The 14,126-nt window shown below is 48.3% G+C and overlaps 1 protein-coding gene across 1 annotated transcript; it reads right to left on the bottom strand.

The window, feature by feature from the left end:
• Nucleotides 1-1,815: 1,815 nt before the first annotated feature.
• On the bottom strand, nucleotides 1,816-14,000 carry plekho1b (pleckstrin homology domain containing, family O member 1b). The gene is made up of 6 exons (XM_031749387.2): nucleotides 13,658-14,000; nucleotides 12,815-12,961; nucleotides 9,027-9,167; nucleotides 5,982-6,086; nucleotides 4,616-4,714; nucleotides 1,816-4,099 (listed from the first exon to the last, which is right to left on the bottom strand). Exons 1-6 carry the CDS (start codon nucleotides 13,682-13,684, stop codon nucleotides 3,443-3,445), a joined length of 1,176 nt encoding a protein of 391 aa, XP_031605247.1. The 5' UTR covers nucleotides 13,685-14,000; the 3' UTR covers nucleotides 1,816-3,442.
• Nucleotides 14,001-14,126: the final 126 nt, after the last annotated feature.

Here is a 14,126-nt window from a genome sequence, read left to right as displayed (position 1 = left end):
TGATTTGATAAGCTTCAGGTACCAAATCATTTACCTGCTCCTCTTACCTGGTTCCTCGGCATAAAGCTGCTCTTTGATCTTTTACCATTATAATCCATCTCAGAGGTCAAAGGTCACCGTTCAGAAGCAAGGCCTCAGTGGGCCGCGGGCTCCGTCTATGATCATGAAACTGACCTCGCAGTCCATCGCTGGTCAGTCATGATGCAGAAGTGGTGTTTATGATGAAACCTGCAGTCAGCTGACACTGATGAGATCACGCCGTTTAACTCTGAACACACACAGATTCACACACACACTCTCTAATCAGTAAATCTGAGCTTGTGTTTGTGCTGCAGAGGACGCCAATCCATCGATCTGATGTTCACCTGACATTTGCTTACTGACTTTGTTCATGGCACTTGGTGTTGTTCCCACAGGGAGGCGGCTAATGCTGAGCTCTGTGTGTGCCTCACCTGTGCGCTGTGTGTGTGTGTGTATGTAAATGTCTTTGATTTGTTTCGATCATCAGACTCCATCTGATAAACAAATGATCTGCAGTTTGCATCCAGTTTGAATGAGACGTCTCAGAGCGACCTGCACACTGGCCTCACCTGCTGATGCTGGAAAACACCTGCTCTACGACCACTGCAGCAGGGGAGTAGCCAGAGGGCAGCCACGTCCACTGCAGGGCAGTTACCAGCGAAGGACTTTAAAGCTCAGACGCCACTGCGCCTGCTCTTCCTCAGCTTTGTTCTCCTTTTCACAACTCTATTGTTTTCACAGGCTGGTCACGACGCCTTCAGTGTCCCGCTCTCGTCCTTAAAGGTTTAGAATAATAAATGTGGCGCATGCTGTCTGCTGAATCTCACTGTAACTGAACCCCTTGCAGGTATCTCACCTGCGTCTCAGCTCAGCCTCTGCACACACCAGCCGGCTCCTCTGCAGGAGCAACCTTTAACCAGCAGAAGTCCCGATGATGCTTCCTGCCTTTAGTCTGAGCTGATCCAAATGCCTGTGAGGTGTTTTCAGCCGAGGTTGAGGAGAGCGCCCTGAAAACTGGCATGCTCAGTGTTTATTAGCACAGACAGGTGAGTCTGCAGGTGTGACCTGAAGGTGTTTCTTATCTCAGCTGCGAGTCAGTCAGTGACAGCAGGTCTCTTAGCAGCAAGAGCTCACACACTTCAAGCTCAGTTTTCATCACTTCTGAGGACTTTACATGAACTCACATTCGTTTCCTGCAGATCCTCTGATGTCCAGCAGAGGCAGCAGTGACTCCCACGTTAAAACGTTACAGCAGCAATAAGCGTGTTCACAGGATGATACTCGAACCGTTTGGTCTCTGTAGATGATGTAAAACCTGCATTATTAGGGGCGTGGCCTCTTTGACCGACAGGTATCTGTAGCTGCTAGCCGTCTGCTAGCGCCACCTGAACTGAACCTCTGGACCGTGTTTGTGCTGTCAGAGCCTTTTGGGCCATTTTTAATGACAACACCGGTCCAGTAATGTGTGTGCTGTGAGGTCACTGTACTAACAGACCATCCAAGAAGGCGGAGCTCCAGTTTTGCAGAGTGAAATTTGAGGATTTTGATTGGATGTTCCTGATTAGATGTGTCTGTGGAGGTAAACTGACAATTTAATTTATCTAAACCTTAAATCTAATCTGAATCTAACATTCCACAGAATAAACTTAACCCGAGCACCTCCAGTGTGATGAATTTTAATGTTTAGTTATTACAAACCAATTTGTGAGGCCCCACATTGAATCAAAACAGGAACAAACACACACACACACACACACTCTCCTCATTAGCAGATTAAACAGACGGCACAGGTCCAGGTTGAATTTGCAGGTTTTATTTTAGCACATGAACTGATCAGGACTCACAGCATCACCACCTGCTTCACATCCCTTCAGAACTACATCTCCCATCATCCCCTCTGGGTTTAAGGCTACAGCAGCTGGCGAGGAGAAGTGCAAGTATAAAATGATCAAAAAAACACAGGAAGATCAGAGGAAACAGGGACATACAGATCAATAAAATCAATCACAATCAATCAGAAACTGATTCTCACACCCACCTCTGACGGATGTGCTGAATGTGAGACACAAAAATAAAACTACCTGTTTGTTATTTATTGCTCCCATTGAACTTCGATCATCTTCCAGCTCAATACAAATCTGATAAAAAAATAAACTTTTGCTCTGAGGAAACTCGCTAATTGTTATCGTGGAATCGGAAAACCCCAAACAAAAACAGTTTCTGGTAAACCGTCTGAGCACGCTCACAGGTCTGCACCGCGAAGAAACTCTCCATGAGTGTGACGGGTCGTTTCCATGGAGACACGCGTGATTCAAGGTCATGCTATGGCTGTTAAAGGTATCTTGGAGTGTTGAACCTGCTTCATAGTACGGACCTCAGGAGCTCTGATTGGACAGTTGGTCCAGTTCCTGACGAACTTTTACACCTGAGTTTCCAGCTAAGACTGAAGGTGGCGACATTCAGAGAAGAAGAAGAGTCCGAGGAGGACGACTCGGGAAGCAGAAGCCGGTCGCAGCGTAGATCGGTTCATCCTCGCTGGCTTCTGTGACGGTAGCTAAGACGATGACCGGTTGGATTATTCTGGGTGAACTTTTCTAACAACGTGTGAAAATAAGCTGTTCTGATGAACCTGGTTCTGGTTCTGGTCTCAGGTGGGTGACGGCTGAAATGGACCCAAAAACAAAACTTCACATACCGACTTTAAATTCCTTCATAACAACTGCACGAACTGCTTTTTTCCACCACATCGCTCCGACTTCCTCTGCAGTCAGCAAAGAACAAAACTAGTGGCATTAACTGGTTCTGATGGAAGTCCAGAAAAGTTGGTACATGAAGCTGAGCGGCTTCTGTGGGAGGAAATCAATCATCAGCAGGAAGACAAGTTCGTACCGTCACTCTCAGAGTCCTCCTCCAACTCTGACCTCCACAGTAAACACCCTGCATTCATACCGTTGACTGATTGCTTTTCAGTTTTTAAGTCCCAAACTGAAGGTTTGTCCGTGGAAGCAGAGCATAAAGGATCCACAGGTAAGGCCGTGGACCAGAATGAGATCGGGATCCACAGTTTCCTCGTCTCCAAACACTTGTCTTGGCACATTTCCGGTCTCTCTGATGCTGACGTCAGGTAAGTTTCCTTTAAAAGAACCTGAACTGAGAAACTACTCAGGTTAATCGAAGGCAGCGACGAGCTGACCAACCAGAATCAGGAACCTTCTGAGGAACACTTCCTGTTAAGTTTTGGAGGTTTGAGGGGACCTGTAGGTTAGTCTGTGAGGGATCTATGCCTCGTGTACCGCGGTATTGAGTCCTGGAAGCAGCTAAAACCTGAATTTAAAGAGTTTCAAAGTGGTTCGTCCATCTTCATCTGAAGTCCATCGGACAGAACCGTTCACCCAGGCCGGGCTGAGTCGTACCGGCCGGCTCACATCAGGCTCTTGCGGTCTGGGTTTAGTCTGGAGCTTTTAGAAGAGGTGATAGGGGAGGTGGAGTCCAGTTGTCGGTACAACGCCCTGAGCTCCTTCACCTCCTCCAGAACCTCCTGCGCCTGGCTCCAGGCCGCCTTCGCCTCCTTCAGGAGTCTTTCTGCCTCGGTCGACTCCTTCCCCCACTTCACCTTTCCCCGCTCACCCTCGGCGTCGCCCCGCACTTCCTTCAGCAGCCGCTCTGTCTTCTCCAACTTCTGGCTGATGAGCTCCTGCAGCTGATTGACGGGCGCCATCGCGGTGGTTGGTGCGGAGGCAGATGAACGACTCCCCGCTGCCGTTTTACTCTTATCGGCTCTAATCTCGGAGTGGCTCAGGATCTCATCCATGGAGGCGCAGCGGTTTTTCTCTGCCGTCGTGAGGTGTTTTTCTGGCTGGGGGGTCTCCGACACCACCGTCACCTCACGGGGAAGGCTATGAGATTTCCCAGCAGCCTCGGCGGTCCGAGCTGAGACCGAGCCATCTGTTTTGGACCTGGCACAGTCCGGACTGAGGTGGGATGCAGAATTTTCCAAGCCGGCTCCTTGAGCGTTTGCAGCATCCTCTTCCTGGATCAGGTCCAGAGTCAGCATCCCATCCGAGGAGGAGGTGGAGGCCTAACAGACAGACAGAGGAGGAAAATCAACAAAGACACACAGAATCTGACGGAAAAAAGCTTTCAGTCATCTGCGGCTGCTCTGACCACCAGAACGAAGAGTCCCACAGTCGGTCTGCACATTCCTGACAGGTCGGAACAAAAGTTTGGGTGCAAAGCAGAGGAAAAATGATTTGTGCCAAAGAAAACCCCAAAATAAAAACTGTTCAATGCTTCTATTAAAACAAAGAAAAACAGTAGCACCAAAGGGCATCTACAAACTGCTGAGAAACCATGAAAAACTGTGGAAAAACTTTCCAACTATTCAAAGCGGCTCATAACTGCCCCAAAATCTGAATAAAACTGTGAAAACCCCACCGACAAATCCCAAAATAAATCATTAAAAGGCAAACAGCCCACTGTAAAAAGTGTCAAACAGGATGTGCCAGCTGCTAACCTGTAACCTGCCTCATCATTCACCTCAGAAGTTTGAGGTTTGCTGAAGAATAAAGTCCCAGAGGAAGAGGAGGATACTGACCACAGCCAGCAGGTGACCTCTGGTTGGCAGTCGGCGGTTGTGAGGGATCTTCACTCGATCTCGAGTCAGATGAGACAGCTGCGAGTCTTCGACCGTCACCTAAAAACAAACGAGGAAGAAGAAGGCACGTGGCCACCAATCACTGTGGGAGCTCCTCCAGACACACAATTCAGTTCAGTTCATTTTTATTTCAAACATGTGCATTCACAATCATCAGAAAATATCACTCCATTCTTTTGTTTGAAGAGGAGTAGGCAGAAGTATACACCTCTTAGTCCCTACCCCCTCAAGTTTTACCTCTCATTCATTTAATTTTCTTTTATCACATAAAGACACCTGAAGCAGTTAAACAAACTGCAGTCATCATCATCATCATCGGTGCTCTCACAGACAGACTGATGGACAGAGCCGTGAACGCTTCCATGTAGGTAACTTAGCATTAGCCAGCACGAGCCCAGGATCGGACGTCCTGCTGACAGTCAGACTGTTTATGCTTCTGAGGCGTGTTTCTACCTGGTGATTGGATGGATTCCTCACCAGAGTCTGAGTCATTATTTTTACTAATTTAACACCCAATCTAAGGCGTGGCCACCACATATCGTGATCTCCAGAGTTTGGATGGAAAACAGCACATCATCAATAGGACATGCATGTGCCACTAGTTCAGCCTGGAACACGCTGTGAAAGACTATTGATCGCAGTATCGACGTGAGTATCGACGTGAGTATCGAGCGGTGGAAAAGGCAGACAGCTGCTCTGGCACATGCGCTGCTCCCGAATAAACACATTAAAATAGAAAAGTCGCAGGAAACGTCAACATCGAGAGTCAGACCTGCATTAAAATCAGACGCCGCTCAGGCGTGTAACAGGAAGTGAGTGGGGGAAGCAGCCCAGTCACATGAAACACGCATGTTCAGGTTCAGTAACTTCTGCTTTCATCATGTCTACTTCCTTTATAAAAGAATCAAACCACAGAAACATGTTCAGAAGCTGCCTGAGAATCTGTCTGATTTTAGCTTCACTGACGTGTTCGACGAACGATGGCCACGGACAGTTCTGCACGTCCATCAAACCTCCCGTGAAAAATGACCCAGTTTGTACCAAAGACACACTCGGAAACAAAAATCTCGATTCAGTTTAATTTAGAGCTCAAATTACAGCTCAAAGGTGAAAGGTCATCAACTGTCCCAGACGTCCTCACCTGATTCAAACTTCTTCCATCTTTAAACCTGGGAAAAACTACAATCTGTCCAACGGCCAAATCTGCGCCTTCAGGCTGGTGACAAACAAAGGCGGGCCCAATCTAACTGACCAAACACAGCAGGGCTTCCTGTTTACTTCCTGTTTAGATAATCAAAGGTCACACCTCGTCCAGAACGCTGTTCTTGGCTCTGGTGATGGCAGCATTCAGGACATTGATCCAGGATTCTTTCTCCTCTGGACTGACGGCGAGGAAGACGAGGTTGGGAACCTGCAACAGAGCAGAGACACAACAGAGTTAGTCCACACTCACGCCACAGCGGTGACCATCGGACGCCGCCAAAGCACGAAGATGAATGTCCACTACGGTCTTCTGATGATTTTGTGTTTTTCAGCGGTTTGTATTTTTAATGTTTTAATATTTGGTTCAGGACAGTTTTTCAGGCTTTTAGAGCTTTTAATGGAGACGCCACAGACGCAGAAATGATTTTACCACCAGCTGAAAGTACCTGTGTTTATTATTCAGAGCAGGTCTCACACAGACGTCTGTACTTTATAACAGAAGAGCCAGCTTCTTTACTGTGAGCACCGAACTGCTGACATCACGCATGAGGACCCCGCCCCCGTACCCCTCCAGCTGGTTTACGAAGCCTCTGTGGGTGACACTTGCTGAGTGTGTGTGTGTGTGTGTGTGTGTATACATGTTTGGCTGTCGATGTGAGGACCACTATTAGTGCAAAGACCTGTAGAGTCCTCACTGTCACACTTCAAACCAACATGGAGGATATCATGTGACGCGGAGCTGCGATGTCACCAATAACCACAGAAAGAGATTCTACTGCACTAGAACGCAGTAAAATAAATAAAATGGAGCTATCGTTTCAACCCTTCTGTCAAAAAAACTTTTTGTTTATCCTGTTGTTACCCAAACTGCACACAGAAGCTGTTTGTTTCTGCACACGGATAGAAAGGTGCAATATTCCTGATTCTTCCTTTCACAATAAAAGTCTTGACATGCACTGTGTGACTTCTGAACATAAACATGCTTAGAGCGGGGTTTTTCTAGGTTGCATAAAGTAACGGAAAAAAGGGAAACAGTCACAAAACATATTTATTCTTTAGAAAAGAACCCCTCTCAGAGTGGACATAAAGGTCAAGATCAGGACGTTTTCACAGTGAGTAATCCAAATCACCCGATTCACGATTAATGAATCATCTCAGATGTTTTCCGGGCTGAAGTCTGCTCCGTCTTTGGCTTCTTCTTTCTGCAATATGACAGCACTGGTTTCATAGTGAGAACAGTTTGACTCTTGTCCTCCATCTTCCTGTGCTAATGTGTTCATATTAGCCTTATTATAGCTCTGTAGCCACCAGCTAGCACATCATCATGTCATCTAGGCCAACTTCACGACCCTCCAAACATCTCTGAAATTAATTTTGCTAACGCCCACAGTCATTGCAGAGCGGTATATTTAGAGATCTTTCACTCAGAACATGAAACACCCTCTTTAGTTGTAAACCAGTTAGCTAATTTCCTGCTAACATTTAACTCTGCTAAAGCTCATAAAACTTTTTTTCATGCACGCCTGGAGTTTAAACTTTATTGTAAGACCTCAGAGAAGAGCGCAGGACCCTCAAGCTCCCAGGCATCTGTTAGAAGACCCAAGCTTGAAGATAAAGATCGCCCGCATATCTTAACAAAAATTACAAAAAATATATAAAATACATACATATAGATGGAAAAATCCACATAAATGAAACATAAATGAAGAAAAAGCATTTCCTATATTTGTATCAATAGAAAAGTAAACTTAAAATGCTTAAAAATAAAATATCTGTGTGAAGTTTAAGAAAAATGTTAGTTAGTAATAAGATGTATAAATAAAATAACCATCCAGTAATACAGAATGTGTTGTGTGAATAAGAGGCCGTGGCTCGACCACACAGAGACTTTGGCGGTGTAGGAGGCGGACCTTGATATCAGGTCTCCACCCCTCCAAGAATTTGTCCTGTATATGACATCACCAGGAAACCTGCAGCAGAGGTTCTGGCATATTTCAACTTCGGAGGGTTTTCGAGGGTCAAGACCTGGTCCCGTTCAGGTAACACATGTCAGTGATGGTCCTCACACGTACCCAAAGACAAGTATGTGTGTGTAATAGAATCTGCCACCCAGTCTGCAGGACACTTTATCCCACCCTCCCCCTTTCCCCAAGGGCATTCTGGGTATCTGTGAACATCTGGTGTGTGTGTGTGTGTGTGTGTGTGTGTGTGTGCGCGCTGCTATCGAGGCTTCGTGGAGCTGGAGCTCCACCTGTGCTCGCTGACAGCCGCTGCTGAGTCGGGTCAATAACAGCTCCACCTGCTTTCCTCCACAGTTCAGACGGAAGTTTCATTCAGATTCACTCTGAGCTTCTGCACATGTGCAGACCGGGCGACACACGAGCCGCCTGGGAACATGAATAATCAATGACCTCAGGTTACAGGAGGTTTGATGAATCAGAGCTCTGCCTCTGTGCTGAGCACCGCTGCTGCTGCTCTTTATGGGACAAGTGAGGCGTGGATGGTGTTAATCACAGCGAGTCCTCCCCTGCTCACGCTCCTTCTGGACTCTGATGGGACCAGCATGTCCAACATGGACGCAGCTTTCATTAGCTTCACACTCGCCTGCTGCAGCTTTTTATGGCGGTCACTCCAAACACCATGGGAAGTGGTCGTGGACACGACAGGCGACTCAAATACAGATGAATCTCAGGCCGCAGGATTCTCGTGACACCACCAACATGTGGGAGGAGCTTACTGACGCTTATCACCGGGAATAAGGAGAGCCTTGATGTTCTGAAAATATGTTTCTGTGACCTGATTCCAGCTTTTAGAAACACTCCTCCTCATCCCATTGGCTGTTTGCGAATAATAACAACAACAACAACAAGAATAATAATAATAATAATAATAATAATGATGATGATAATACTAATGATACAGATGGAGGCCCCGGGGGCAGAGCCAGGGGGCTGGAGACATGACATCTCTCAGCTGGCCTGGGAACGCCTCGGTGTTCCCTCGGATAAGCTGGAGGTGGATGATAATAACGAGGGATCAGGTGTGGTGGCTTTTGGTAGTTTGGGACAGCAGGCTGAGAGCAGACAGGTGAGGCCAACCTGACAGTGAGCTGGCAACAGCACGGTGTGTGCAGGTGTGTCAGGTGTACCGTGTTTCCTGGCGAGCTGCAGCGCTGCAGTCTGAACTTGCTGTGGTTCTTCTTGCTGCGACTCTTGTTCTTCCGGAGTTCCTCGCAGCGCTCGTAGTCCGACAGGTCCAACACCTCATCAGCTCGACCCAGCTCCTTCACCTGCAGACGCACAGGTATTACAGGTAACTCATACAGACAGGTAATACAGACAGACATCTGGAAGCCTTTTTCAGGGCTGCTGATAAGTTGCGGCTGTTGCCTTGGAACAGCTAAGGCACAGGTCGTTACAGCAGGTAACAAAGGTCATTGGACAGGTGAGTCAGGTGTCCTGACCTCACCTGGCCTCATCTGCTAACAGTGTAAATCTGTGCATGAGTACGAACCTTCATCCTCCTGATTAATCAGTATCACCTCATTATTCGTATCATTATTTTTTTATTTATTATGTGTACAAGCTCCTGACAAAGGTCACTAATGTCTTTATTACTACTAAACTCTGAATGGACGCGCTTTGACCTTTAACCTTTTAATGAAACTGCAGAATTCCTAATGTTGTCTGTGCCACCTGAGGTGACCTTATCCGTCATCATAATTACTTCTGTGATTGGTGGACATCATCGCTCACGTGACCTCGGCCCGGGCGTCATTTTTTACTGATGTTAAACACGGTCTCGTGGTGACCTGACCTCAGACACTCCAGACGGACGTCCTGCGTCTCTCTGGCCTTGGCGGCTTCTCTCTTACATCATCGCCACTGAGAAAGGGGGTGTGGCTGTATGCACATTCCATGCACACAGTAGACGAGGGCCAATGTGTCTCTGTCACATGACCAAAACAACATGTCTTTATTCTCCAGTGACAGACTGTTAGGCCACACCCACATCCAGGTGGATACCCTGAATGGTACTCAGTGAAAGCCTTCTCCTGTGTCTGCTGCATCACCTGCACACTCACACTCACTGAGCCTGATGGGAGTTGCAGTCTGACATCAGCTGAACATCTGGAGCTCATCTTTCAGTCTGAGGGACAGATGTTGATGCTAACGCCACTGTGAGGTGCTCTGAAGCGTGGAAGCTGATTGGTCTTTGCCTTGTGTTTTAAAGCAGGTGTTTGGATGTGAGCAGCACTGACCCTCTGCTATCAGCTGATCACAGCAGCTCTCAGCGTGTTAGCATGTGCTAACTGAAGGTTTCTCATGTCACGTCAGCTCATCAATCTCCATGGAAACAGCATCCATTATTAACCGGCATTAAAGTGAGACTTCCTGGGAGGCAGGACCCCTCCCCCCCACGCACACACACACACACACACACACACACACAAACACTTATTTATAACACACATCAAGCTTCCTCTTCCTCTTTGCAATGTTACGGGGGTGGAGAGGTGGGGGATGCATGGTGGGGGAGGTGAGTTCAGGGAGGAGGGGGTTGCTGTAGAAACCAACAAAAATCCTCCTAAGCTGCCCCTCCTCCACCCAGCATGCCTCTTCTCATGGTGATGAGGGTGGAGGGTGTCTGCTAGATCGGGGGTCAGGGGGTGGTGCACCGAGGGATTATGGGAGATGTAGTTGGGTGAGGAGAAGACAGGAAGCAGGGCGAGAGAGCAGCACAGGGTCTCGGGTAGGAATGGAACCTGGAACGCTGGATTTAACCGTGCAGCACGAGGCCACCAGCTCAGGCACCATGGATCTGAGCATGCTCAGTCAGTCATATAGAAGTGACTTATCATTCACAGTGTAGCCCCGCCCCTGGCGGCGCTCTGAGGTCACGGGGTCATCGGGATTGCGCTCGTGAATGAGGTCCGATGTTTCAGTGACTGAAACCAAAACCACGCACGCTCTGTCAGAGCAAACCACCGCTGTCCTACACCTGCAGGAGGGTCTGGTCCGAGCAAACCTCCAGAACCGAACCAGGACCGCCAGCTGCAGTCCAACAAGGAGGACGAGGAGGAGGAGTCTGTCTGACCGCGACACCAGAAACTTGAGACTCAGGACGGCTGATCAGCTGTTTACCTGATCACACACATGCAGACAGATGTGTGTAACACAGATGCTGCCTGAGGATTACAGCAGCTTAACACACACACACAGATGTGATTCTCTTTACAGACAACAGAAAGCCTGCTTCATTCTGATTGGCTGCTGCACCTGCCAGTTATATTTGAGTCAGTTTTCACAGGAACGTTGAGGCGGAGGCTGCAGGTGATTCTTGTGCTGTTGATGGTTTTTTGCTGTAACAGCAGACAGGAAGTGATTGATTATGATGGATGCGACACTTGTTACGTAACTCCTCCTCCTCTGGCACCGATTACACAACTCTCAGTTTATTTCTGCTGTGGGTCAAAAATACCAACAAGCTGACGACAAATAATCGATTAAAAAACAAATAAACCCATAAAAGAGCGGGAACGACGCTTTCACTAAAACTTTATTGTCCTAAACTACGCTGCCAACTCTGAGAGACGAAAACGACGATGTGCCCACACGTGGTTCAGTCCCCACAGAGACAGGACTACAAACCTGTGTGTGTGTGGTTTCAGAGTGTATTTCAGTGTGTGTGGTTTCCCTGGTGTCACACTGGGTTTCTATTCCTGGTAGGACAGGAAGTCAAGCTGCTGACATGTTGAAGCTTCACACACGCTGAACTTAGAGCCAAAGAAGCAGAAGAGAGTCTGTCGACCCACAGCAGAGACGCCGCGCACACAGACACATCCTAATTTGGTGGTGAGACAGTTTTCAGGAAGCTTCGATGTGTAATTTCACACTGATGCTGCCAAACGAGTGACGGGTGAAAAGAGGAACTGAAGAAATGGAGCTGAGGAACCTGAACGCACCACAGAGACTGATGTGAACGCATCATCACAAACACAAACCAGAGGCCGCCTCATTTCACAATGTCCCTCACCCACCCACACACACACACACACACACACACACACATTAATTCATGCACGGAGCAAAAACATATTTCCAGCCCCGTCTCACACAGAGAGGTGAAACAACACAACACAAAACAGATTTTACAACCATATAAAATCTTTGAATCTGAAAAAGCGGAAGATGAGCTGACGAGGTCAGGAAACAGCCCTGCTTCATGTGTTGGAACAAAGCTATTAACTCACTGACCACCGAACGAGCTAACCACAGTGTCCGTTACTGCACCGCTGCACACAGGTACCACACCCAGAACCCGAGAGAACGTGTTAAAAAAACTTTTTCACAGAGAGAAAGATTTAGGAGGGAAACTAGGCTCTGTGTGTGATAAGGGTTCTATGAAGACGTTCCCTGTGTGATAAGGGTTCTGTAAGGACGCCTTTGCTGTGCTGCAGCAGTGAAACCGGAGCGGTCTGCGTATCTGTAGCTCGGACTGAAACTCGACTCCTGCAGAACGTCGGCTGATGAAACTCGAGGAGAATCTTTCTGTTTGCAAACTGAACTGCAGAATTTGGAGGAAGGCTAAAAATACTACACACAATACTCTCAATGCATGTACACAGAGGTACTTTGGAGTACTCTGAGGTACTTCGGAGTACTCTGATGTCTCGTGGTTAACAGGTTTAACATGTCAGTTCTCCTGTAAGGTTCTGTAACAGTTTCATGAAAAAGCTGCACAGTCACTTTAAATCTGTTCCTCGTTAACTTTCTTAATGACATCACAGGTAAGGTGTCACCTGGCTGCTGGTTACAGGTGATCACGCTGTGAGGATCAGAGACCTTCTACCTCTGATCATGTCCACTGATTGATTGACTGATTGAGTGAGTGTTAACTGTTGATCACCTGTAGGCCCCACCCTCTCTGACTCACCTCCTTCTCACAGATGAACAGCTGGTCTCCTCTCAGAACCACAAAGCGGTTCTTCCAGATCTCTCTGAAGATCCCTTTGCCGCAGAACTTCCTGATCCAGCCCACCTTATCAGGCAGCGCGTTCTGTGGCGCCGACTCAGACACGCCCTGCGACAGGAAACAGGAAGCTGTCAGAACAGGTGAGCAGCAGGGAAACCTGTCAGCACGGCTTCAGAAGCTCAGCCTAAATCAACCTCATCTCCTCAGTTTGTATTTTTAGTCTTTATTTATAATACTCTACTCGTGTTTCTATTCATGCTTCTATTACTGTTTCTACTCTGTTTTCTATTGTACAGACTGGGAGACGCTGATTTATTTTACTTTTTGTCCTTTATGTCGTCTGTTTGTCTGTTTCTTCATCCTCACCTGTGTGAACAGACAGGTGTGTGTAGCACCGACAGAGCCCGCCTCTAACTGCTTTCATTCTGAGTTCAGCCGATTTGGGGTCAGATGGTTGTTATGCAAGTCCATTAAAGGCTGTAACTGAAACTGGAGCTGCTGAGCAGATTAACCATCACACCACATTCAGGTCACTTTAAAGCCTCCAGGACCGGGCTGGACCTCACAGACCCTCACAGACCGGGTCACTGTTAAAAACATCAATTCTCCGTCTGTTTGTTGGCCTTTTGGCACTTTTCAAGCATCAGCAGAGTGAGGCCTTTATTGTGAAAACCGGACGTGGGTTCTTGGGCAGCCTGCGGCTCTCAGCCTTCAGAATAAAACTAATCCTCGGGCTTTTGTTCTTCGAGCTCCGCTTTAACGGAGAGAGCCCCGGGGGTCGCCCTCTGTCCCGGTATCACTCACCCGTTTCCCGGAGCTGCTCCTCTTCATGCTGCCGGTGTCCGGCGGCTGATCGCGACACTTCTCCCACTTTCACGGGAACTCCGTTATCCGCTCGATGGAGGCTCGGAGCGCCGTTAAAGCAGTCAAACTCGGGCAGGGGTGACCGGAGCCTTCGGCTGAGCTCCGCCGCTCCTCGGCTCTGCTGCTCGGTCTCACTGCGCTCAGCGACCCGCTGCTGTGGTTGCCGCCGGGCTCCGCTATGACCGGCCAGCAGCCGCTCCGTGCTTGGGTGTCCGGTTACTCCTCCTCCCCGCCCCCCCGTCTCCCCGCTGGCTCAGCGGCTCATCGGCAGCTCGGCAGCGCCCCCCTCCGGCGGACAGCGGGAGTGGCCGAGAGTGACAGCTGCTGAAAGCGCTGACGTCACAGGGTGGGCAGTAACGCTCGAACCTGCAGTTCCTCTGGTGTCCAGCAGAGGGTCCGCTGCCTCCGA

The sequence above is a fragment of the Oreochromis aureus genome, linkage group 11 (assembly GCF_013358895.1).
Source record: "Oreochromis aureus strain Israel breed Guangdong linkage group 11, ZZ_aureus, whole genome shotgun sequence".
NCBI lineage: Eukaryota > Metazoa > Chordata > Actinopteri > Cichliformes > Cichlidae > Oreochromis > Oreochromis aureus.
The sequence above is the reverse complement of the archived record's forward strand: the minus strand, read 5'-3'. Positions and strand labels throughout refer to the sequence as shown.

Bases quoted from the DNA above. Each gene is read 5' to 3' on its own strand.
- plekho1b (XM_031749387.2), bottom strand. From the start codon at position 13,684: ATGAAGAGGAGCAGCTCCGGGAAACGG. The intron at 6,087-9,026 runs GTACACCTGACA...GCTCTGTTGCAG, and splicing joins GCAGCTCGCCAGGAAACACG to GTTCCCAACCTCGTCTTCCT. The intron at 4,715-5,981 runs GTGTGACCTTTG...GTTTGTTTTTAG, and splicing joins AGAACAGCGTTCTGGACGAG to GTGACGGTCGAAGACTCGCA.